At 40.7% G+C, this 26663-nt stretch overlaps 1 protein-coding gene across 4 annotated transcripts in view; it reads right to left on the minus strand.

Moving 5' to 3' along the window:
* The window catches only part of CUL2 (cullin 2), a 2069186-nt gene that overhangs the window by 31925 nt on the left and 2010598 nt on the right, over positions 1-26663 (minus strand). For all 4 annotated transcript variants that reach the window (XM_044066711.1, XM_044066712.1, XM_044066710.1 and 1 more), the window contains one exon: positions 7683-7799. In XM_044066711.1, the coding sequence (XP_043922646.1) occupies positions 7683-7799 (117 nt within the window). The remainder of the gene's footprint in view (positions 1-7682; positions 7800-26663) is intronic.

Genomic DNA, 26663 nt, shown 5'->3' on the forward strand with positions numbered 1-26663 from the left:
AGCATATACTGATAGGTTTTTCCAGCTGAAAAATAGGGCGTCCACTTTCCATGCTTGTCTATGATAAGTCCTTGTACAGAATCTTTTTAGTTGGTAGTTGTGAGGAGAGGCAAACAGATCTAAGTCTGGGCATCCCCATTTCCTTGTTATGCTGAAGACTTGTGGATCCAGCTGCCACTTGTGAGGATCCATGAGGTTTCTGCTTAGTTCGTCTGCCAGAGTATTTTCCTTTCCTGGCAGGAATTGTGCCTGCAAATGTACTTGGTAAGTCAAAGCTGTGTCCCACAATGTCATGGCCAGTCTGCAAAGGGGGTAAGAATGTGTGTCCCCCTGCTTGTTTATATACCACATAACCGTGGTGCTGTCTGTTTTCATCAGTAGTTGTCCCGGATGAAGAAGGTCCTTGAAGGCTGTCAGGGCATTTTGAACAGCTAGCATCTCTTTTTGATTGATAAGTAGATGCATTTGGTTTGAGGTCCATGTGCCCTGAATGCATCTTCCTGCCATGTGGGCCCCCCAAGCATAATCTGATGCATCCGTTGTTAGTGTCTGCCTGGCTGGGGGTAATGTGAATGGCTGTCCCTTGTTCTGGTGACAAGCCTTTGCCCACCATTGGACCTCCTGTTGCAGGCAGGGAATGAGAGTAATCATTGTTTCCAGGCTGTGGCAATGTTGAGACCAAACACTTTTTAGGTACCATTGATGTTTCCGCATATGCAGTCTTGCATATGGAATTAGTAGGATGCCATGAAGCCCAAAGCCTGCAGAATATTTCTTGCAGATAACTGGGCCTTTGTTGCCAACATTGTGAAATAGGTAGTCAGTTGGCTTTGTTTGTTTGGCGTGAGATAAACCATCTGGGCAGTTGTATTCAAGCTTGCACCCAGGAATGTTATATTTTGAGAGGGTACTAGTTTTGATTTCTTTTTGCTGACTGTGTACCCTAGGCATGTTAGAAGTCTTTTCATAAACGCCAGATGTTGAAGAAGAATGTCCTTGTTCTCTGCTTGAATTAGGCAGTCATCCAAGTAAGGGTATATCTGTATTCCTCTTTGTCTGCAGAATGCAATTACTGGTGCCAGGCACTTTGTAAAAACCCTGGGCGCAGTAGATAAGCCAAAGGGCAGTGCAGAGAATTGGTAATGTATTGAACCAGCCTTGAATCTGAGGTGCTTTCTGGACGATTGTCTGATTGGAACATGCAGGTATGCCTCTTTTAGGTCCAAAGTCACAAGCCAAGCGTTCTTGCCCAGCATGGGCAGAAGCTGCTGCAAAATCAACATTTCGAATTTTGGAATATCCAGGAATGTGTTCAGAATAGATAGGTCCAGTATCGGCCTCCAGGCCTTGTCCTTTCTGGGTACCAAGAACAGTCTTGAGTAAAACCCTTGTCCCCGCTCTTGCTCTGGTACTTGCTGAATGGCCCCCATGTCCATGAGGGATGAAACTTGTTTTTGTGCCTCTGCCCATTGATTTTTTGGCAGATCTGGCCAGCCGTTTGCCTTTGGCAGAGTATGGAAATGGAATTTGTAGCCTTTTGACACTATATTTAGAACCCATTTGTCCTGGGTTATAATGTGCCAATTCTGAGCAAAAAGTGCTAATTTTCCCCCTAAGGGTGCTGCCAGAAGATAAGTGCTTGGTGCAGGTAGGGGGAAGTCATTGGAACTGCTTTCTGTATGTTTGTGCTTTATCTTCTCCAGCTTTGGAGGTAGAAGCACCCCATTGTTTTGACCTATAAGAACCTAGGGCCTGGGATCTGCCCCTTGAGCGTCTGGATCTTTCCCTTTGAGGTCTGTCTGACACAGGAAAAGACCAATTTTTTGTAGGCCAGTGTCTACTAAACCTAGGTGGCTTTACTTGTAAAAACTCTTTAACAGTTTGCATAGATTTAGCTTTGTCTTCCATTTTCTTTAACACCTCTTCTGCCTTAGCACCAAAGTATCATGCTGTAAAGATTCATCTAATAACTTAACTGTAACATGATCAGGCAGATTTTGTTCCTTTAACCAAGCATGCCTCCTAATTACAGAACCCATAACTGCGGCCCTGCAGGAGGCCTCCAAAGAATCAAAACCACATTGCAAAGTATGCTTTCCAGCTTGTTCAGCTGCATGCAATAAATTCTGCATTTCCTTGTTTTCAGCACATTCAGAATTTAACATCATTTTCTGTTTAAGCAATCCCATGAGATGTTGCTGATACTTGAGCATATGAAACTGACAGTTTAAGGCCCTTATAGCCAAAGTTGCAGATGTGTAAACCTTTTTTCCCCATCTATCCAGTGCCCTTGAATCTCTGTCAGAGGGGGTTGGGTTTTTTGCTGTAGAGGCCTTAACTCCCTTGGGACCCTGTGAAATAGTTGTTGGGTCAGCAGCAGGGTTTTTAAAAAGAAATTTGTGTGAGTCAGGAACACTTATATATCTGTCAGGCTTAACAGGAGCTGGAGGTAAGGAGTCAGGGGTCAAACTAGACTCCGAAAACACATAATCTACAATGTCTAACACAGGGGGAATGGCTAGAGGCCTGTGCTGTGGTAGTAAAAGGAAATCCCTGAGCCTCTTTTTAGATTCTGAAAAATCTTAGCTTTCCCAGTGAAAATGCTCCCTCATGGTATGCAAGGTTTCCCCAAAGGAATAATCCTCAGGAGGGGATGCTGAAGGTATAGATTCTTCAGCATCAGAATCCTCATGGGGGGGGTAAAGAATATCCCTGATCAGAAGAGGAATCAGAAGAAATAGAAACCTGATCTGACGATTCATAGTCAGTCACTTGCCTAGGCCGCTTATCAGGAGGGGGATGGGAACCCCTGACCAAGGTAATCAGGTCTTCGGCCACCTTGATCATCTGTTTTTTGGCATAGAGGCTGTACACGTGGCTCATGAGTTTGTTTCTTTGCTTTAGAAGCTGCTTTAGTCTTTGTCTTTGAAGCTGAAGGCATTTTAATGTAAAGATGTTGTGCTCTGAATACACCCTCAGAAGCCGGTGCCTGCTCAGCGGCTCCGGACCCATCTGAGGGATTAGCGTCCGAGGCTCCAATACTTTGAGTATCCAACAGCATGGCTGATCCACGTGGAAGTCGGTAGCGGCCTGCAACTCTAAAGTAGCGGGTGACAGGGGCTGTGAAAGCACCTCACTGAGAACCGGCGACTGGCTTAGGAGAAGCTTCGTTGTCGGTTTTGGGCCTCGGTTGTTTTTCTTTATCCTTTTCTTTGCGTTTTTTGTAAACTCCGGTAGTCGGATGGCTATCCGACGACATTTTAGGATAATTAAACCTGCTACCAAAATACTTTAAAGCAAAAGTATACCGACGCTTAATAGTGCGTTGGTTAAATCTAGCACAAAACTGACAACCAGAAACGTTGTGATCAGGGCCTAGGCAAGGAATGCAGTAAGAATGAAAATCCTTATGAGGTATTTCGTTTCCACAAGTAATACAATTATTAACTTTTTCTAACATCGGTCTGGAGCAAGAAAAAAGTTTCCCCAACGGGGTACTTAGCTTTACTGAAGACTTTGGTTCTGAAACTCAAACATGAAAATTTCAGGAGTCGGCCGACTGGCACTTGCGAACTGCTTCTGCTTCAGGCACTGTGCAGCTAGAAAGACTGAAGAAAATGATGTTGGCTGCTTCTTTTATACCCCTGACGACCTGACGTCAGGGAAGGGGCGACAGCGGCCAATGCAGGACCCAAGACTTTGAAATTCAGGCTGGCTGAGGGCAACCTGCCAGCAAGAGTACCCAAATGTAATGACTGCAACAGTGAAACACGAAGAACATCTCTTCATCTTCCACATAAACTGATGAGGGTGGAGCTCTTTCTCTGCTTTTAATTCAAAAGCATTAGTTACCTTTTGCAAAAGAGCAAACTACTGCTGTGCAAACTCTGAACAGGTAATCTAAGCAATAAGAGTAACATTAGAAGACCATACACCAAGGTTATCTTTCGGCTTTTCCCGGTTAGGGGTCGCCACAGCGGAACTCCGGTCCGCTAATGATTGGTAGTTGATTTTTTACACGCCAAGTTGCCAGCCCTGATGCACAACCTTCAACGAAGGTACGCCCATTCACGCATGTCTCCACGCAGAAGACGCTCTAGCTGAGAATCGAACCTGACAGCGTCTTACTGTGAGGCGACAACGCTACCCTGTAGAAGACCATACACCAAAGTACAACTCCCAAATGCCAGTGTCATTTATGGGAGGTCTACTAAATCCACAAGTTGATCACTATAAGAATGGGTGACTGACTTAGCAATATCCAGCACCTAAACAGCCCAACCACAAATGTCAGGAAGTCATCTAAGGAGCAGCAGATATGAAGAGAGGAGACTCTAGAACTAGTACAGGTTCAGTGATCTCAGCTTCCACAATGGGCACCTGTATCCACTGTAGGGACTTAATTTCTTTAGTTGTAAAAATGTCTTACTTTTTTTTTATGAGATAGCCCTACTATATGCACGTTTCTTTTCAGGGTGACTAGGAAACATGTTAACTGACACAAAAGGCAAATGGATACTGAGGGTATCACACCAAGGACTATAAGGTGAAGCCTGTGAGCAGCTCAAAGCCTTCATTCTTTGCATTACACATTCAAGTTTCAAGAGAAGGTGTTATTTTAGCCACCATTTTAATAGCCACAACATCCACCATTTTAACAACCAACATCTGCTTGATTCAATGCTACTACCACTTCACTCCTGAAATCCATTACTGAGCCACTGAGGCACTTGGCAGAAAACTGGAACCAGACAATGTCAGACAGCTAAGTGGAGGAAAGAATCTTAGAACCAGTAACCACAGGAAAAGAGGTCTTGCTCAGAATATCTCTCGTTCACTTATAAATGCCCCTCTGGTACATCTAATGGTGCTCCACTATTTACAATCTATTGAATTGAGTCCCCCCTCCCTTAATTCTTTCAAAACATTCTTAAAAACATAAACTTTAAAGAAACCTTCAAATATTCTTCCTTCTCCGTACGTTTAGTTTTCAGAGTAGATAACTGGCTTATAGAAGAAAGTTAACAGCAGACGTTAAATGAAGAAAAAGCTGATTGTCTAAAGATTTGTAAATGTTTAGACCTTCTACCTAAATTTTAACTAAATTCATAAAAATGCTTACAGTTATTACAGTCATTGTTAATGCTGATAATCATCAGTCATGATCCCCAAAAATCCCCAAAAGAACATATCTACAAAATCAAGTGATTGCCCCCCACACACACACACACACACACACACACACACACACACACACTGGGTGGTTATTTAAGTACCAAACTGTAACAAATTAATAAACGAAATATCAAAAAATATTGAGATCAGGCTGCAGCACAAGTGACCCTGTGTTTGCAGTGAGACAGATAGTTGAGAAGAAGCTAGAGATGAAGAAAAAGTCCAACCGGGCATTCCTAGACTTGGAGAAAGCATATCGCAAGGTCCCAAGAAAGCTGATCTGGGCAGTACTGCTGTGGTTCAAAGTCCCAGAAACATTGGTAGAATTAGTGCAGGCTATGTACAAGGACCCAAGTACGAACAGTGTTCGGCCTCACATAGAGGCTCCCAGTGGGAGTGGGTGTACACTAGGGTTCAACTCTGAGCCCACTGCTGTTCATACCAGTGATGGACTACATTAGCAAACAGGTTGGAGAGGACAAATCAACAAAGTTGCTGTATGCAGATGATGTGGCATTACAGACGGACTCTGAGCAAGAACTCTAGCAATGGAATGCAAAACTGAAGGCACATGGGATGAAACTAAGCACAGATATGACAGTGGTAATTGCAGCAAACTGGGGAAATCAGAAGAAGCTGAAAACTCAGATAGAAGGGAAGATAGTGGAACAGGTAAATAGCTTCAAGGATCTGGGAGGGGTGGTTGAGGAGAAGGGAAGTCTGAAAGAAAAGGTCAAAGCTAGAATCAGAGGGGCTGCAGCAAACTGGCATAGAGTGTCAGGTGTAGTCTATGACAGAATAATGCCAAAGAAGCTGAAAAGTAAGGTGTACAAGACAGTGGTGCGACTAGTGCAACTGTATGGTACAGAAACCTGGGCAGTAAAGGCAGAGCAGATGAAGAAGCTAGAGGTGATGGAAATGAAGTGCCTGAGAAAGGTGGTAGGGTGGGACAGATGAAGAAATGAGAAATAAGAGTAGAAGCCAAATTAGCTCCAATTGTAGAGAAGATCAAAGAGAACAGATTACAGTGGTTTGGACACGTGCAGAAAAGCAGAAAATCTGGTGAAGTAGATTTGGGACAGACAGAAAGAAGACAAAAGGAAACAAGGACATCCAGCAAAGAGGTGGATGGATTGTGTGAAAGAAGATCTGCGACAGTCAGGCATGAGTGTCGAAGGAGGAAGGACTGTGGCATTGAATCGTGAGAGATGGCGACAGTTAACACAATCCTCCGACCCCATGCAGAAAATAGAAAAAAAAAAGGGGCTGATGATGATGATTAAATTAACACTGAACAGACTTTAGCCAAGGAATAACTGATGAGCTTGCAAAACAATGTGGAACAACTGTTAATTCTGGGCAGCAAAAAGGGGTTGAACAGTATATTGTCACATTGCTGAATTCTCTCTAAATGTTAAGGCTACAGACTGCATTGCCACTTGCTCATAAAGCTGAACACCTGCTGAAAACATCAGACTGGATGACTGAAACTTGTTTTCAGCTAGTAAACATACTTTTGAGGTAATTTTGCACTATTCTCTGTTCTCTCACAATATTTGTAGGAATGAATGCTGCAGCCCTTTATCTAGGAACACAAAAGCATAAACAACATTGTTTTGATTAGAAAGACAAGTAATGTCAGAATTCAACACAGTAGGCATTCCATTTAAGAGGTCATGGAACTCAACAACATTTTTAAAGTTTGAAATAAGAAAAAGTAAATAATTTCTGCAGGAACTAAAGGGGCGCAAATGTTTTCTACATGACTGTTTGTGATAAAAGATCAGGAGAATGAAAAGCAGCACATAATGACAAGGGTCTGCTGCTGTTGCCTGACCGTGAACACAAGTAGTGCTGCAAAGAATGAGCTAATCTACACTTCCGGCTAACTAACATGTTGCACCCCAAGGGAATCTACTGCACATGGCATAGTACTACATCCATTAGAAGACATTTGGAAAAGCAAAATATTCAAGATTATTTTTCTGGCTTAGGTATCCTCCCCATACCCATTACATCAGGCCATTTGTTCCCCAGATCTCGGCATCATAGGACACTGGAACAGGTAATCGTGAACCGGGCATCAGATTTTTTTAACTACTTTTAACACTGCCCCACTTCAATTGTCAGAATGTTTGGTTTAATGGTTATGCTGTGGTGACATCTGTGCACAATTCCAAGCAGCTAAAATCCTCAGCTAGAGTGCTATGCACTCCTTGGCAGGTTCCTGGTCTTTGAACCCACCGTGTGGGAGTTGCACTTTCAGGTCTTCTACCAAACACTGTTCTTGTCTTGAGATCTTTGCCAATACACTCCCCCTAGGCAGGCAAGCCAGTGTAGGCTCCTCGTTTCTATTCCTTGTCAGCAAGGTCCTCTATTGTCTAAATCAAGTCATGTAATCTGAAGCTATTAGGCCCAGAACATCTAAGCTGCAGAGCTGGAAAACATCAAGATCATTTAAGTCACAAGAAGGTAGTTACCATAACAAATCCTGCACTACTGCCTACCTCTTGAATAAGTGCATTATGTCTAAGCACTCTTCGTGCTTTCATGATACGAACTATAGCAGCTTGTAAGTACATTTTCCTGTCTTCATCAACGGCACTTCTTGTTTGCTCCATCTCCTGCACAGAAACAGGGACATAACAGAAAATTTGTCAGCACAAGATTTATTAAATGTGTGCACTCTCTGAAACACACTCATACACATTAGATCTGTATATCACTGCATTTATCTTTAAAATGCATTCAAAAATATTCATTTTACGCTGCTAACATATTGTCATGTTTCTTCTACCCATATTTATTAACAATCAAGCTTTCAGGAGTTTTGGTTCAAAACAATGACTTTTCTAGTTCTATATTAATTCCACTTATACCAACTATCTTGCCAACATGGAGTATTTGATTGTGCAGTACTAGATCTAAACATTCACACAAGAAACCAAAAATCAATACAGGTGGCCATTTTCTTTCCACTACTGAACAGATACTTAACAAGTCTGCATACCCTTTACTTCCCTGTGAGTGCACCAGTTCAGTTCAGTACTGTCCATTAAATTGCATTCTGCCACTTGAACTTTACAACTGCCTATTAAAATGATCTTACTTTCTGCTTGTATGCTTATGCATTTGTTCCCTATGCCTTTAATGAAGTACCACAGTTGTGCATATTTCATGACAACAGAGACACAACATTACTGTATAGTGCCACAATAGTAGATCATGGATGTTGCTAGCAAGCAAGTAAGCACTTTCATCAATATCAAATGCATTACAACACAGAATGACTTTTGCAGACAGAAAAAACTGCTTTACCATAGAAGAAGCAGAACTGCTTAATTCCCGAATAAAAAACTTGAAGTCAACAACAAACTTGACACCAACCTCACCTGTTAGACTGCTTTTTGGCAAAAGAAAAAAAAAAAAAAAAAAGCAGCTGCTACAGTTTAAAAGCTGATGCAATACACAGAGTGCTAAAAAATGCCAGTATTGCCCTGAAGTATGATCACCACTTGCCATTTGCAATCCTTCACATTTTATGGTCAGGGGAGCTTCCCCTCTCACCCCACTGTAGGTACATCTCTGAAAAGAATAAATCACCTGCAAAGGGTTTCTGTAGCTACAAGTCTTGGAGAAAATTAGGGTTATATGTCGCAAACTATAAGCAACATATTTTTTTTTTTTACAGCAAACCTTATCTTAACTCAACAACGGTCTTCAATAATACTTTTAACCGGATACAAAAAGAAAAAATATTTAATTCCCACTTATATATTACATTAGGATAATCACATGGTTTATGTAAACATCAAGATAAATTAAACTCGCTTAACTACTACTTTTCCCACATTAATCTTACCCCTAATGTTAATGAGAAGGAGCAAAGTTTAATAGAAGGCAGGAATTGAGCAACTTATGGAATATAACCTGGATTGGATGATAACTGTTAAAAAGAAGCGTTTACTGCATGAAAATAATGAAAAAATGCTACTATGGTATGTTTTCTTTTCTATTAATTAATAAAGATGTTTAAAAAATGAATTTCCCCAGTATTCCATGCCTCCACTATTATAGCTCTGTAAGCTGCATTGTTTCTTCTTACACGTCCGTGGCACTTCTCACAAGCTCAGCTAGGCTGGCCTACCATTTCTTTTGACCTTCATTCAAAAGTACAATTGTGTACCCTTACCATAAATGTACATGTTCCAGTGTATTCACTATTGCAGTCATCACATTTGGGTTATCTGCCTGCAGGTAGCCCTCAGCCGGTCTGAATACCAGAGTATTTGGATTTCTGCATCAGATGTTGTCGCTTCTTCCATGATGTCAGGTCATCAGGGGTATAAAACATGCAGCTGATGCCATTACATCAGTTTTTCTTGCCCCAGATGTCAGGTACCCCCCACAATAGGAAGCAATTATATGGTATGGAACACCCCCAGCAAATACACATGATATAATATATGCCAAATAAGGAGGGAAGGTAAAAGTCAAGAGAAGTCAGGGGGCAGGAGGGAGGGTAACCAGGACTGCAACAGTGAATACACTCGAACATCTACATTTACGGTAAGTGTACACGACTGTACTATGTTCTTCGTGTTTCACTGTTGCAGTCATCACATTTGGGCTTATTCCCACAGCTAAGGAAGGGTGGAGGTAGTTAAAGAGCATTAGGGCTAGCAATAAGTTCCTGTAAGACTGCTGTGGCAAATTCAGCTCTGGATTTAGAAAAGACAGGCAGATGGTAATGCTTGGTGAAAGTATGTACAGAGCTCCAGGTTGCAGCTTCCAGGATGTCCCTGGTAGGGACTCCTCTAAGAAATGCAGTAGAAGTAGATGCAGTCCTGGTGGAATGTGTTCTTATTCCCTGTGGGGTAGGTTTTCCATGGTGCATGTAGCAGAAATGGATGCAATGTGCTATCCATTTCTAAATGGTTTGCTTTGAAATGGCCTTCCCCTCTGCCCCTGCAGCAAAGCTAACTAGCAGCTGGTCAGATTTTCTGAGAGGCTTAGTCCTGTTCAAATAAAATCTAAGCTGCCTGTGTACGTCCAGAGAATGTAGTATGCTTTCCCCTTTATTCTGAGGATTATGGAAAAAAGTAGGCAAATGAATGGACTGGTTTAGAGCCACACTAGACACCACCTTGGGCATAAAGGATGGATTAGTCCTAAGTGGAACCCTGTCCGCATGGAAGATAATGAAGGGTTCCACTGCCATGAGGGCCTGCAGTTCAGACACTCTTCTTGCTGAAGTGATGGCTAGAAGTAAAGCTGTTTTCCAAGAAAGGAATTTCAATTCTGCTGTAGCAGCTCATTCAGTGGGGGGAAGAGTGAGTTTTTCCAATACAAAGTTAAGGTCCCAGGCTGGAGTGGGAGCTCTCCTGGGGGGTCCTACATTTTTGGCTCCTCTAAGGAATTGTTTTAGCAGGGGATGAGAGAGGAGGGGTGGCTCAGTATTATAATGTTCTGATATGGCAGAGGCACTGAAGAGAAAGATAGGCCCTTGTGGAGCATTTCTGTTAAACAATCTAGAATACGAGGTAAGCTGGGCACCGTTGTGCCCATCCCCTGAGCCTGGCTCCAGGAACAGTATCTTTTCCACTTTTCTGAATAGGATTTTCTAGTACTAGGCCTCCTTGCTTCAAGAATGACATCCAGCACCTGCTTACTGAGGGTTGCTGGTGGTGAGCTCAGGGAATTAGCCAGGCTGCAAGGTTCAGGGTTTGAAGCTGAGGGTGAAGAATCTGGCCCGCCTGCTGGGACAGCAGGGAAGGGGTCTGAGGCAGGTGCCAAGGTTGTAGCACTGTCAGACTGCGCAGAAGGGGGTATCAGTGCTGATGTGGCTAGTCTGGTGCAATCAGTATTGTCCTTGGCTTGTCCTGTTTGATCTTTAGTAGGACATTCGCGAGGAGAGGCAGAGGGGGAAAGGCATAAACTAAGAGGCTTTCCCAGGAAAAGGATAGGGCATCCACTTTCCAAGCTTGATTGTGGGGAGTTCTGGTGCAGAATTTGTTCAATTGGTAGTTCTGAGGGGAATTGAGTTTGTAGGTTTACTTGGTAGCTCAAGGCTGTGTCCCACAGAGCCATGGCTAGTCTGCAGAGTGGGTAGGAATGGGTTCCCCCCTGCTTGTTTATGTACCACATAACTGTGGTGTTGTCTGTCTTTACCAATAGTTGTCCTGGAAGAATAAGGTATTTGATGGCTGTCAGAGCATTCTGTACAGCTACCATTTCTTTTTGATGGATATGCAAGTGCATCTGTCTTGGGTTCCATTTGCCCTGAATACACTGCCCTGCCATATGAGCCCCCCATGCATAGTCTGATGCGTCTGTTGTAAGGGTTTGGGAGGCAGGGGGTAGAGTGAAAGGGAATCCTTGTTGTGGTTGCAGGCCTCTGCCCTCCAAAGGAACTCTGCCCTTAGACAACGAATGATAGGAATCATTGTGTTCAGGTCCTGAGAATGGTAATACCATAGACTTTTTAGATACCATTGAAGTTTCCTCATATGCAGGTCTTGCATATGGAATTAGCAGAATGCAAGAGGCCATGAACCCCCAGGGCTTGCAGGATTTTCCTTGCAGATAGCTGGGTTTTTGTGGCTAGTAGTTTGTGAAATGAACTTGTTTAACTTACAGAAACAAAAAAGCAGGCAACTGTCAGCTAAATCCACAAAAAAGAACCACCACTTAGAAGTATAAAATGCTCGCAAGCTTTATTCCAAAAAAAAACTGTATTAAAATGTTAGCGCTTTCGTTTAAATGAATATTAAACTTCTTCAGACATCATTTTAAAATTTTCCCTCCTTTTTAAATACATTTCCTTATAGTGACATCATTTCTCTTAACCAAGTAACATTTCATTTAAAGCAATATTCAGTTTAAAAAAAAACACACAACAATGCTGCCCCATTCATGCATATAAAACCTTATTCAACTCTAAATTCATTGTAAATTATCTATTTATTTCCTTTGTGAAACATATTTATTTTATCTTACTTCTTTTTAACGCATTAAGCTTCAAGATTGGAGTTAGAGAACTCCATTTATTGATTCCTGGCCAGCTGTCTGCTTGTAACCTTACTTGCCATACAAGCTCTCTCAATTCTAATAACAAGCCCCATGCTTTTTATCATCTATTACTACACTGTCAATAATGATGCAGCTAAATTGGTGCCCTGGATGGTCTTTTACATGCTTTGCTAAGGCATTAGATATTAATTTTTCTAATGGCATATTCATGCTCATATACACGTTGGGAGAATTTTCTCTCCGTTTTTCCTATGTAAAAAGCTAAACATAATTTGCACTTACTTAAATATACCACTGACTTAGATTCACAACTGTATTTTCCTTTTATCATATATTTTTTTGTTTCTTATAATAAATTCATTATTAATTTATATTTTGTGGCACCATTTACATGCTCCACACCTCCTCATGCCATGCAGGACACTTTCACTATAATTCTCTTTATACAGGATTAATTCTTTTAAATTTTTCCCTCTCCTGTTAACAATACATGGCTTTACACCTAATATGTTTCTAAACTCTTCTTCTTCATTTAATATGACCCAGTTTTTTTCAAAAATCCATTTAAGTAGTCTGAAGTCTTCACTATATGTTATAATCAGTGCTTCTGAGAACTTACTATTGTTTCTCTCAACTACATCTTGTATTGTGTGTGAATCAGGGTTAAATATTATTGTTTCTTCTATATCATGTGTCCTCATTTCACTTAAAATGTTTTCCTTATGTAAAATAGGTTTAAAATGACCTATGTCTCTTTTGATTCTGACTTCTTCTCTGATTTCATCAATATATTCACCTGGGTATGCCCTAGCACAAAATATAGACCGTAAATTGGTGCATTCTTCAATGAAGTCTTGTTATTTTGTTATCATCCGGGCAGCTCTAACTACCTGTCCTTTTATCACAGATCTTTTTTGGTGTGCTGGATGGGAACTGTTATAGTGCAATAAACTATTCGAATAAGTTTCCTTCCTGTATATCTGCGCTATATATCTTTCCTCTATGTTGTCTTTTATGAGTTTAATATCTAAGTATTCCATGAAATCAAGCCTAACTTTCCATGTGAATATCAAAAAGGTTGTTGTTCCATTAATATACTCCAGAAATTCTTCTAGGATACTTCTAGGCCCTTTCCAAATTATACTTATATCGTCCTGCAATCTGAAATAAGATTTAAGATATTTATGGAACTCAGTATTAAATACATATTTCCTTTCCTAATATGCCATGATGATATTCACATATGCTCCCCCACATGGTGATCCCATTGCGATGCCTCTATTTTCCTTCCTGCTCACACCTAGAGAGTGTCTCCTTGACTTTAGGCCCAAACAAGGAAGAGCCATCAAATGGGGTATTAACAAAGGAAGACTTAAAGGCTTCTGCAAAGGAGCATAAGGGCATCCAGGATTGTCTCCGCAGAGCTATTGCTGAACCTGCTGCCCGGCTCGATCCATCGGCTGCATAAGAAATAAGCCACATGGACAAGTTCACAATAGAATTAAGGGTATTAAGCTATGCCGTTACTTACTCTGAAACAGCATCATCTGTTTTGCCCTGTAGAGTATCTCTAAGCTCTTTGAGGAGATCTCGTTGAAGACGGATAAAGTGGGTCAAATAGTTGAGCGATCTCATTGCAAATGTTGCAGAACTAAAGATGCGTTTCCCGTATCTGTCCATAGCCCTAGAGTCCTTATTAGGAGAATGAACAGAAGAAGAGGTTTCTGACATCTCTTCCTTGGTGACCGCCGCCACCACCATGGCATCAACTGGGACTCCCTTCATAAGAAAAGACCTGTCTTGAGGGGAGGTGATAAATTGTTGGGCCTCTGAGGGACCGGTTTCATGGAATCAGGAGACTCCCACGCCCTACGAGCGACCAAGTCCATTAATTCGTCAAAGGGCAGAGTAACCCAGGAGGTGGAAGATTGAGACCCAAAGGCCTTCAGGAGCACCGACTCATCCTCAGTAGGGGTAAGGGACTGCCAGTCACCCGTCTGCCTTAATATTTCCAGGATGTCTGCAAATGAGACATCCTCAAAGGAGGACCGTGGGGACCCTTCTGATTCCTTTAAGTCTGTGTCTGATGTTAAGGATTCCTGAGGGGAATCTAAATGCCTCCTCTTGCACAGTCTTTTTCTGTGGACTTCATCCATCTGGTGAAGTCTCAGTCAAGCAGGGGCCACCCAATGTGGTTACCTGAGGCTCTGGGTCTCGAAGCTTGGTGGGAACCTGTGGTGTACAGACAGAACGCAGCCCTTTAGGGGAGGAAGATGAAAGATCCGAAGAGGTAAGGGTCTTAGCAGACATGACCCTCCTCATGGCATCAAAGGCACCGGTTTCCCGACCCAAGGAGTACGCCTGTTCCGAAGAAGACAACCTCCCAGGGGCAGGGACCACAGGCTCTGAACCAGAGGATGGAACCAAACTCATCTGTGCCGAAGCCCCGAGAGGGAGAGTCGGAACCAAAGCGTTGGTTCGACTCTCTCCCCCGGAACCAGCAAGAGAGTGTCGGCTCCAAGACTCTCTGATCGGAACCGAAGAAGTCAAGGTCGACGGAGCCGAGGGCACTGGAACAGGCCTCGACTCCGAGGGTTCCACCACTATCGGATCCTCTCTTTCCGGCTCCGAAGGCTCAACTGGCCTTGGAGGAGGAGCAGAAATCATAGTAGGGGGGGTCGTAGGCTTCAAAGCCAACTGGGTCGAAGCTGAAAGCAACTTGGCCAGGGCCGGGTTCCCCAAAAGTCTCTGCACCACATGGTCCACATTGATGTCAGAAAGGGTACCGGAAGAATGAGTCGAAGGAGCCGAAGAAGCCACCAATTTGAGGATCAAGGACTTTAAAATCTCCGACACCGGCTCCAATACAATGACTTGGCTCCGAGGTAAGATTTCGGTGCATGGCTCTGAAGATTGTGGATCCGGCGACCGAGTCTTCCCAGAGGTACTCGGAACAGAAGACTTATGCTCCGATGACACCTAGGAAGACTTCGACCCCCTCGTGGACTTGGAGTTCTGGTCAGTCTTGTCTAAAGTTTCTCAATCCACTCACTAATCAACAACTAAAAGAAGTATGTGAAATCTCACTCAATCCACTAACTAATTATAGTTCAATAAGAAATTTTTAAATTCTAAATATAGTAAAGAAGGTTACTGGCCCGAGCTTCCTCTGAAGATCGTGGGATCCATTGCAGCGGCAAACTAGATCTGGGGTTGGTAGGAGAGCATCATGGGATAGGGACTGTGCCTCGAGCTAAATCAAAGATCTTGAGCTTGGAAAGCGGCGGACTTGGAGCCGATGGATCGGTGTAAAGAAAAAATGGCGAGATTGAACAACTTCACATCTGATAGTGCATGGAGCCTGCCCTGAAGCGTAGGCATTTAATGCAGGATTCCCTTATTGGGATGTACAGGTACGCTTCTTTTAAGTCTAGGGTTGCCAGCCAGGCATCCTTGGCTAGCATAGGAAAAAGCTGTTGAAGAGATAGCGTTTTTAATTTTGGAACCACCAGAAAGGTGTTGAGAATAGAAAGGTCCAAGGATGCCAGGAGTTTTTTTTTCTGGGAACCAGGAACAGTCTTGAATAAAAACCTTGCCCCCTTTGTTCTGCTGGGACAGGTTGAACAGCCCTGATATTGAGGAGAGGGAGCACTTGTTTTTGGGCTTCCTCCCACTGGTTTGGGGGGAGGTCTGGCCATCCACTTGGGGTTAGGACTGAGTGGAACAGGAATCTGTATCCTAGGGAAACTATGTTTAAAACCCATTTGTCTTGGGTAATGAGTTCCTAGTTTTTTGCATGCAGGGTGAGCTTTCCTCCTAAGGGAGCAAGTAGTTGAGCAGGGCTCGGAAGGGTTAAGGATAAGTCATTGTGCCATTTTTCCATAGGGGTGGCTTACTACTCCCTGCTTTGGAAGTGGGGGGCCCACACTGCTTAGATCTGTACATAGCCTGAGACTGAAGTCTTGGTGGTCTGCTGCTCCTGGGTTTGGACTGAGAAGGCCTGGAAGGGACTGGAAAAGACCAGTTCTTTGAAGACCAACGCCTACTGAATCTAGGTAGCTGTACTTGTAGAAAACCTTTAACAGTTTGCATAGATTTAGCTTTTTCCTCCATCGTTTTGAGGACGACTTCTGCTTTGTTGCCAAAAAGGCACTCTTGGTTTAAAGGAGCATCCAGTAATTTAGTTTTAACATAATCTGGCAAGTTTTGTTCCTTAAGCCAAGCATGCTTTCTAAGTACAAACCCAGTGACGGCAGTCCTGCTAGATGCTTCTAAAGCATCCAAACCACTTTGCAAACTATGTTTACCTACTTGGTCAGCAGAATGCATTAACTTCTAAATCTTTGTGTTCTGCACATTCAGAAATCAAGATCATTTTCTGTTTAATTAATCCCATAATATGCTGCTGATATTTTAACATATGAAACTGGCAATTTAAAGCCCTAATGGCCAAAAAGGTAGAAGTATATATCTTCTTACCACATCTGTCTAAAGCTCTAGAATCCCTATCAGAAGGGGGTAGGATTTTTGACAGTAGTAGCCTTAACACCTTTTGGTCCTTGGGAAATGGTCTCTGGATCCTCAGTAGGATTCCTGAAAAGGAATTTGTGAGAGTCAGGTACTGTGTAGTACCTGTCAGGTTTCTTGGGAGCTGGAGACAAAGTGTCTGGGGTAAGGCTGGATTCCAAGAAAACATCATCTACAATCTCCAGAACAGGAGGGATAGCTAGAGGCCTGTGTTGAGGCAGGTTTAAAAATTCCCTAAGTCTCTTTTTGGACTGAGAATAGTCCTAGCTTTCCCAGCGGAAATGCTCCCTAAGGGTAAACAAGGTTTCGCCAAAAGAAAAATCTTCTGGAGGGGAAGCAGAGGGAATGGAATCCTCTGCGTCAGAATCCTCATAAGTAGATAAGGGTAAATCCTGGTAGTCAGAAGGAACAGAGATATCAGATTCCTGATCAGAAAGAAAATCAGTTCTAGGTCTCTTAGAGGGGGAAGGTTGGTTTCCCCTAATTGAGGTAATAAGGTATTCAGCCATTCTAATCATTTGTTTCTGAGGCATATGGGCCTGAGAATGCGCTTTGGTCGTCTGTTGTCTAGGCTCAGTGGGAACTTTAGGCCTGATGAATTAGTATTCTTAGCTTGAAATGAAGTTGTGAGTTTAATATGAAAATTTAAAATATTACATGTATTGCCTTGATTAATATTTTTTAACTGTATAGAAACTTTTATTGTTTTTACTGATGCAATTTGTTACAGGAAGTGATGTCATTCTTTTTACACTATTTATTAAGTAACTTCCTGAAATTTCTTTGTCTGAAGAAGTTTATTAATTAAAATAAATGAAAGCGCTAACCATATTATTTCCAAGCCTTTTAGTTTTTTTTGTTTCTTTTCATAATTTTGTGAGTTGTTTTTATTTAGTTTTTTGCTTGTACATATCCATGAATTCTGTAAAAATGAGCACTCTGACTTGTGGATGCATGTATTGTTCAAAAAATGGGAGCCAGCTGGTATGGATCTAAGTCACTACTTCCCCTTGCATATAAAAAGGTCCGTCTTCATCAGGAGGAAGAAAAAGGTGGACTGGTCACATTAATCATGACTCTTATAAACAGGCATTGTAATCTTTTTTGCCAAAGAAGGAAGATAAGTCTTTCCTAATGTACTTCACGAGATAACAGCCCCATAAAAGAGGGCACAGCCTCTCATATTACATGTGATCCAAGCATTGACAAGGGCAAGTCAGACTGGAAAACGTTCTGTTATAAAGCTTTCATAATTTACTTCAAGGAATATGAGCCTCACAAAGGCAGACGCTACCTCTCATATTACATGCGACAGAAAACAGACTAATAAAGTCTGATGATGGCCTCTTAAAGTAGGCATTTTCAATGATCAAACTATAAACCACTCTACAAACCACACTATCAGACAGACCTGTTGAAGTTCAGGCAAATATGTTTTCGTAAAAACAGTTCTATAGTGGTAGCTCATGGCGTGTTATCATATCTTGTTTGTTAAAAATAAAAACCTTTTCACTAAGAAAGAAACCGGTTCCACAGGCTGCTGAGGTGGTAAACCTTCACAGGTCTTTCAGGAATATTCAAATAAAGTATTAACCTCTAAGCTTTGGGATTGGATCCTTGTTTTTTCATCTCCTAGATTTTCTTCACGTCAGCACCCTTGGACCTTCCCCACCATTGTATGTAAGCCGCTTTTAAATAAATGACCTGTTGAACGTAATGCATTCGAACAAGAACACTTATCCATCCACCTACTTAACTGAATAAACTACCTAAAGCTTCAAACAGGTGTCTTTACTCCTCCCAAAGACAGGGTATCAGAGAGCTAGAGAGACAATCTCCTAGGTCTCTTAAAGTGATTTTATCTAAACTAATTCTCTTGACTTTGTTTCAAGCTTTTTAAAATGATATAAAAATATGACTCTTCTGAAGGCTTTCTCTGCATCCAGTCTAACAATTAGAGGCTTTTCATACTCATTCATTTCACATTATTCACCAACGAGGCTATCTTTATGATGTTATTAAATGTTTCCCTTCTTCCAAGAAATCCACAGTGATCACAATCAATTAGAAGTGGAACACTTTTGCAATACTCAAGGTCAAAACGTCCCCAAAGCATTTTATAATAATCATGATTAAGGAGTGAAATGGGCCTATAAAAGGGTATCAATAACAAATCTTTCACCTTTTATAAAATAACTGATAAAAATGCTTCCCTTCAAGTTGCCATAGTCTCATCACTTTGCAAAACCTGCCCTGCTCATCTAAATATCAGAGGGGTACCATGACTTCCAGTTGCTTTACGTCTTGGTTATCTTTGCAACTTGCTGTCTTAATTCCCCCAATGTTCTGGCTGCAAAGGTTTTCAGCCTGACTTAGCTGTAGTTTTGGTAAAGAATTCTACCCAAACATTTTTGTAGCTGCCCATTATAATCTGTGGTCTCCTGTTCAGTTGTACATATTTTCATACAAACAAGAAAAAAAATATCCTGTTACCAGGAGGGACAGAAGGTATAGGAAGGTTACTGGATTAAACCCTTAGGAACAACTACTTCATGTTTAACAAGATATTTTATAAGCAAACTACTAGAATAGCTCTGGGGGTGGCCATGTTCCCAGGTTTGGCCAATGTGGCTCTTGGAAAACTGGAGGAGGAAGCAGTATACCTTCCAGACTATCCATCTTTTATCCTTACAATTGCCCTCTCTGTCTTTTGTGGTGGCAAACTCCTGGTGAAAGCTTCTTGGAATACAGAGAGTTATCAAAATAGGTAGCTTTTAGGGAAATCTTTTTAAATTCCATTATCCTATCCAAATACTCTAACATTTTTCATTGCCTCCTCCTCCTCCACCTAAAGTTCTGTTTCATTGCACCTTTTGCATTTCAGGAAATCCTTTAACAAATGGCTTCCAGGGAAGTTCTCTTGTCTCACTCCACATACCCGCTGTGTTCTTCTGAACTAATGCAGCACAACCTTTTTTAAACTGATCCCATTATTCTGCATCATAAAATCCCTTTTCAACAGATTTGCTTTTGTCTTTCCCAGTTTATGTTTCTCCTACTTCCCAAAATCCATCATGAAACTACTTAAGGATATTCTTATCTGAATTAGTTGATCTGCTAGAAGGTCCTTGGAGATGATTACTTTTGGGGTCTTCCTCTTTTAGTATCTCTAACTACACATTAGTCTGAAAGTGCAGTAGATCCCATGGACTAGATGGTGTAAGTTTGTCTTCTACCACAGAGCATCAAAATGTCACACTGAAGAGCACAAAGGCACACCCAAGCCCTGCCCTTCACAGTACAATCCAAAGGCACTAAGTGAAAGACAAGCCAAAGATACACATAAACAAAAATACACCATTATATACTGGACTTGCAGAAAAATCCATCTGCTGTTATACAGGGCAGCTGCCAAACAAATGAGGATGGTGGGATGGCAACAGATAGCCACTGCAGAGGGCCTTCTCACAGACTGGCTGATATTGTGAGAATTTATATGTGATATCTGACTTCTAAAAGCCTTCTGTAGTATACAACCGCTGAAAAAAGCCCCGGGCAGTACCAATTCACTTCTGTGGAAGGTTAGAACTGAAGGAAAGACAAAAACAAGGCTCAGAAGGCACAGGACCATAGGAATTGCAAAGCAATTGAGTCTAATGACTATATGTACCTTCTGAATATGCATCCTCAGGCCATAAGCCCCCTCTCCATTTTTTCCCAGGACAGCTAAACCATTCAAATCTGGGGTAAATTTGCAGGAACCCATCTAATCATTTTGGTTCCATTAGAAAGACGATAGTGCATCATACTGTTAAGCCAACAGGAACAATCTGTCCAAGCAGTGGGGGAGGTGTTGCATGAAGCTTCTCTCTTTTTCCAATGAATTTCTATTTGGAGGTGAAAACTTAGGTCTGTGGTTCTAGCATTAGTAGAATTATTTGACTTTCAGAGATAAGAGAGGTCCAGGACAACCAGGTCTCTAATGGCATGGAAAGCTAGACACAGATTATTCCTCAACAGTTTGTAAGACACAGGAACATTGCTTTCAGACTCTCTTGGTAGTTCGCAGTCTTCACCCTAATGCTCTTCTACATCAAGAACCTCAGGGGTCTTTGTACTTGTTCTATACTTCTAGGGAGGTACATCTAAAAGGGGGCACTTCACTCAACTACCCTTATCCAATAACAAACATAAGTGAATGGATGAGCATCTTCTAATTTGGATGATATCCCCTTGACAATTAGCTTCCTGACTACTGCTGCTGTCACATGATGACTGAAAGAGAGGGAACCGTTAACCCAAGTTCCAAGGTCTTTAACTACGATTTCATTTTGTAGTGGGGTACTGCCAAAACTGTGTTATCAGGAGAGAGGCTTTTTACCAAACATAACAGTACTGCACTCTTCCTCATTTAGTTTTAGCCCATTTTCAAAGTACACTAGTTATTTACAAGTGTTAGTTCTTGTTGAAGGGTATGAGTATCAGAAGGAACCTTGACAATAATTCCCAGTTTACAGTCATCTGCAAACTTAAATTAACCAAAGGGCCTAGTTCCCTCAATGGATATTTGAGAAACAAGCGCTAAAAAGTAGCCCTGAAGGATTCTACTGCTAACTTTCACACTAACTTGTCAGGTGCCTGTCACTCCCACTAGGTGTGGGTTCTGTCTTTTATCTAGTTTGCTATTCATCCAACAACACAGAGATCTATTTTTAAAGCATTTATCTTACTTACAATGCCCACATGGGGTATAGTGCTGAATGCCTTGGGCAAGTCAAGAATGTGAACAGCATGGCAACTGGTAACCAGCCTGTGTGACCCTCTCAAAGAAGTTTATCAGATTCATCAGGCAGGTTTTCCCTTGACAAAGCCAAACTGCCAAGAGTCTAATCTAGTAAGATTTCTGAAACAGTAGTTTATATCATCAGTTACAGTATATTCAATGGCTTTATATAAGTCTTGTCTGGCTGATGGATCTATAATTTCCTGGGTTAGATAGAGGACCTCACTTGTTGAGAGGCATCACCACTGAAAGACGCCAAACTTCATGGATAAAAACTGCAACCAAACTTAGGTTAATAAGTTTGAGAAGCATGCTTAGTGCTATTTATTAAGCAACCAAGTTTACTGTCAGGCCTAATGCAAGTAGTATTCCTGGTCATAAATAAAACTTTCAGTAAATGTTCCTTTCTGATAAGATGGCGAGTGACAGATGTCAGGGACGGGGATAAAGACAGCACTGAATTTGTTTGCTAGTATATTGGCAATGTCAGTTGGGTCCAAACAGAATCTATTTTGAATAAGCTCAGAGCCACGCTGGGTGTAATTCTTTAGTTTCATGATGGAGATAAAGGATTTACAATTATCCTTAGTTTCACATGCAAACCTAAGTTCAAGAACAGCTTTAGTAGATCTAATATTATTTTGCAAGTTTTTTAGCAGTATTTTTAATGCTAGCCTTACTACGGGGGGGGGGGGGGGGTTTGAACTGCAGCATGTTTTGAGGAATTTTTTTCTTTTGTTATGAAGTTTATAAATGCTGGTAGACAGCCATGGTCATTTGTTCTTGGTTTCCTATTCAGACCTCTCAACTATCCCTATTTTGAAGGAATATTCCTATTTGCAGGCCTGATTTACACCTGTCCCCATTTTCAAGCTTGATTTACCCGTCACACAATGTTTTGAATCTCCATCACATTGAAGATGTCTGGTACACAGAAAACCACACTATATGACCAAAGTACTAATCATACTAATAATTTAAAGAAACTATTATACTGTCTTTTTTATAATATGATTAAAATTTTCCTACATTTGTGTCACTCAATTTTTTAAATGCATTTCAGAGTAGTACCTCCTACTGGAAGTGGGAAGAGTTATGTGCTAATTTGGTATTCAAATTTTATGCCAATTAGATATCGAGATATTTCGCTGGATGTTCTTACTTTTCAAGGGCATTTGTTTCTGTTTTCAATGTTTGCAGGTTGAGAGCTATGTTCCCATTACAAATATATTCCTTTATCTGGATGGGCACACAAGTCCTTTATGAAGGTAGCAGCTGTATCAACATCAGCGCTGTTGCTGCCATAAGTGAATTTAGAAACCTTGTCATAGAATGGGATGATGTTTATACATTAGAAATCCCAGAATTTACGAGTACGTGCTGTACATGTTTTACAGAATATGAACATGAAAGTTAAATTTATGATGCAACTTAACCAGGAAAGGGGAGACAGTGCTTGAAGATGCTATGATCACAAGGGCCAGATCTAGGATATTATGTCCAGTAGTGGGTGTGGCATCAAGTTAGTCTATGGAGTTTTTGATTATCATTAACTCTTAAGAACATTTGGGTTCACTACACCTTGGGAGGCATAGGTGCTTGAGTTTGTTAACAAGTACATAAAGTCTCCCAAAATACTGAAATTTTTGTTAAAAGTGATTTCACAAAGTACATTTTGGAATCTTACATGATCACTGGGAAACATGCACGCTATATGTTGCATTTTGTACAGTTTAGGGTAAGACTGAGTTTTACAAGTTCATTGTGTGGGAATTCTTGACAAATACGGAGACAACACCATGCTTACTATCAGGCCTGAAGTCATGGCAGGTGCAAATTCCAGGTATAGAGGGAGAGCTTTCTTTACATTTAAACCAAGTCTCTGCAAGTTCACAAACACAGATGTGTTCCAATGAAGGACTGTCCCCAAATAAGACAAATTTGTTGATACTTGAGAAGAGCCACCTTAATGTGAGCTGCTTTCAGAGTTTATGTTGGAATGTCCATTAGTTGAACTCTGCCTAAAAAAGGTATTATGGGGGCAGCAAAGGCTTTAGCAACTATGCAGAAACCTTTAAACAAAGGGTGGAGTCCATCCTTGATGAAACAAGTTGGACTGTCAAACATCTCGTCCTGTATTAACACATACTGTATCTCCCTGAAATGAGACAATCAAGATAACCAACTTTTTGAAGCTAATTATGTTTTCTTTGTAACTAGGCATCATTCTGGGAGTAGGAAGGATTCCACTCAAGACCAGTGTTTTGTCTGCATTTGTCTTGCGCTTGGTGAGGTCTGTCATACCTCTCTGCATGTCAAATAAGGCTTTTGCATCTCGATTCATGTACTCTCACATGGGCCACTGCCATTTTGTCGTCATATTTGTCTGCTGAAAGAATCTTTTGAGCCTTTGTAACATCTGATATTCTGGCACCAGAAAGACAGTTTACCATAATCCTGTCTTTGCCCAATCTAGTCAGTGGAGAATGTGTGTGTCTGATTGCAGAATCAACTATGACTAAGATATTTTTGCTTGTACAGTGGCTAGAAGTATTAATTTTGAGGTGATATAATTCCTGATGATTCTCTGCTGTATATGTGCATGAAAGAGATGATGTGTTGGATTTTCGTTGAGACCTAGCCTTTCTAGATCTAGGTGAGCTTACTACAGATTTTTTACAGCCTCAGTGTAAGGCATTTTAGTGTAAGCTTCTTTAGGTTGTGGTACAGGTTAGAGCTGCCCACAGACCATGTTTTTAGTGAGAGTGAAGCTTCTAGGTTAATTAATTAGATATTTTCACCCTTCACAAACAGAATTATTTGTGTTGAGTACGAGATCACTATTTGGAGCATAAAGTAGTTTCAACACTGCCTGAGTACACCGAGTGTAGAGAGGTTGCCAACAGAAGCAACACAAGCAGACTGACACTCCATTTTTGTCCAGTAATCTGGAGTTAATTAAAAGAACACAACACTTGGGAGGCAGCTAAAAAACATAGGATGAACTGCATGTAAATGGGTAAAATAATTTATGGCGGGATATAGCTGACGAGTCTATTACAAGATGTTACAAAGACTAGCACTGAATAAACTATACACAAGTAAATGGGTGATTTATGGAGTATACACACTGTGATATCTGTACTATAAATTATGTGGAGTGAAGAATTATGGAGGAATACACAGGCTACACTACTGGAGAGAAGTACGAATACGGAGGAGCAGATTATGGAGAGGGCAAGGGTAGTGCTACTTCCTGGAAAATAAGCATACTCATTGAGTAAAAATCGCAAATGTAATGCTATGACCAACCAACAGCAGCTACAAGCTGCAAATAGAAGGAATAATAGTAATTTAACAGCAGACAGTGCTCATTGTACAATAAACTGCACAGAACTAAGAGATGAATTATTGAGGAATATACAGGCTACACTACTAGTTAGAAGTATGAATAAAGAGAAGTAGATTATGCAGAGAGTAAGGGTAGTGCTGTTTTGCACAAACTGAAACGACTTATTGGCTAAACATGGCAACTGTGAAACAATGAACAGCTATGAGCAGCTATATTCTAAATACAATTTACTCCATTAACTTATTTTTATATTAAATACTATGCACAAAGCGCTCTAACAACACAATGTGGCTTGCATGCAACTAAGAGCAGCTGTGGATTCTTGCTGATTCTAATCAGAGTGCAGGTGGATATGTGAGCACAATTTAGATCATATCGCCTGCACCTGTACAGTACATGTTGTGACAATGCAGTGCTAATTTTAGCACCTTGGTAAAACATCTTATTTAAAAAAGATGAAATATTTTTAAAAAAGCTCAAAATTTATTTATTTATTGACATTTGGTGATTGGGAAAGTCCGACTGGGTCAGAAACCCATTTTCAGGGGAGGCCCGGGCAGAAAAATTCCACAGTACAAAGTCTGAAAAGTTGAAATTTAAACAATATTAATTTCAGTACTTAGCATGCATTTTTAAACACAGATTAAGATACAAAATTTGGCGAAAAGAAATATACAATCAAAACATTAGTACCATTAGGGAAAGGTAAACCTTTAACATTTTTAATGAAGTAGATATGGTATTTGTTGACAAAACAGTTTAGAGAGATAGTTTAATTACTGAGATGTCGAATAAGGTTTCGAAATCGAAAGCTTTGATTTACGTAGTAGGGGTTAAGGAGTAGTATGAAGAAAGTCAGGCATTAGTAGCTAGTAACCAAGCAACACACCAAACAGCCAATACTTCTCCAGCAATTCTCCTTTATTGTCAACGACCTGGTACCTCGGCAATTCGCCTTCAAGGATCACAACTTACTGCTACACAGCAGTAGTTTTATATATTAAACAATCAAACAATCAATCAATTAAATAATTAATTTTAAAGAAGGAGAAAGACTTATGTATATTTTTAAAGTGATCTCATACTAACTACACATTCTGAATAAATATTCATTTCAATAATATATGCATATTTGAACTCATTATGTACTCCAAATGTATATTAATAAATAAATTAATGTATAAACATAAATATAATATATTATTTTTTTAACACATTCAATGAAATGAACTAATTTAATATGTTTTTAAATTTCATCAAAAAAAAAAAAATATATATATATATACATAAGTCTTTCTCCTTCTTTAAAATTAATTATTTAATTGATTGATTGTTTGATTGTTTAATAATAAACTGCTGCTGTGTAGCAGTAAGTTGTGATCCTTGAAGGCGAATTGCCGAGGTACCAGGTCGTTGACAATAAAGGAGAATTGCTGGAGAAGTATTGGCTGTTTGGTGTGTTGCTTGGTTTCTTGTTTCTTATTTCGCTGTGTTTTTTTCGAGAGTTGGGTCCAAACCATACTTTTTCCAGTGACTTATCTTTGAATTAATAATTTCGTGCTGAGATTGCTGAATTTTGTTTTTTTCTTTCATCCATGTCACGTAATGAAAGCTCCAAACGGAGCCCTTTACCTGATGCCCTGCTGTTTCTTGATATGGTGGTGGAGCGTGAAAAAAGGTATACAAGTAATGATCCCTGGAACTTGGGGGGAAATACAGATGCGGATGGTCGTTTCGCTTTGTTAAACAAGTTAATGGCCAAGGAAATTGCACTTTATTTTGACACTAGATTAT

The sequence above is a fragment of the Protopterus annectens genome, chromosome 3.part1 (genome assembly GCF_019279795.1).
Source record: "Protopterus annectens isolate FY-2018-M chromosome 3.part1, PAN1.0, whole genome shotgun sequence".
NCBI classification, from domain to species: Eukaryota; Metazoa; Chordata; order Ceratodontiformes; family Protopteridae; genus Protopterus; species Protopterus annectens.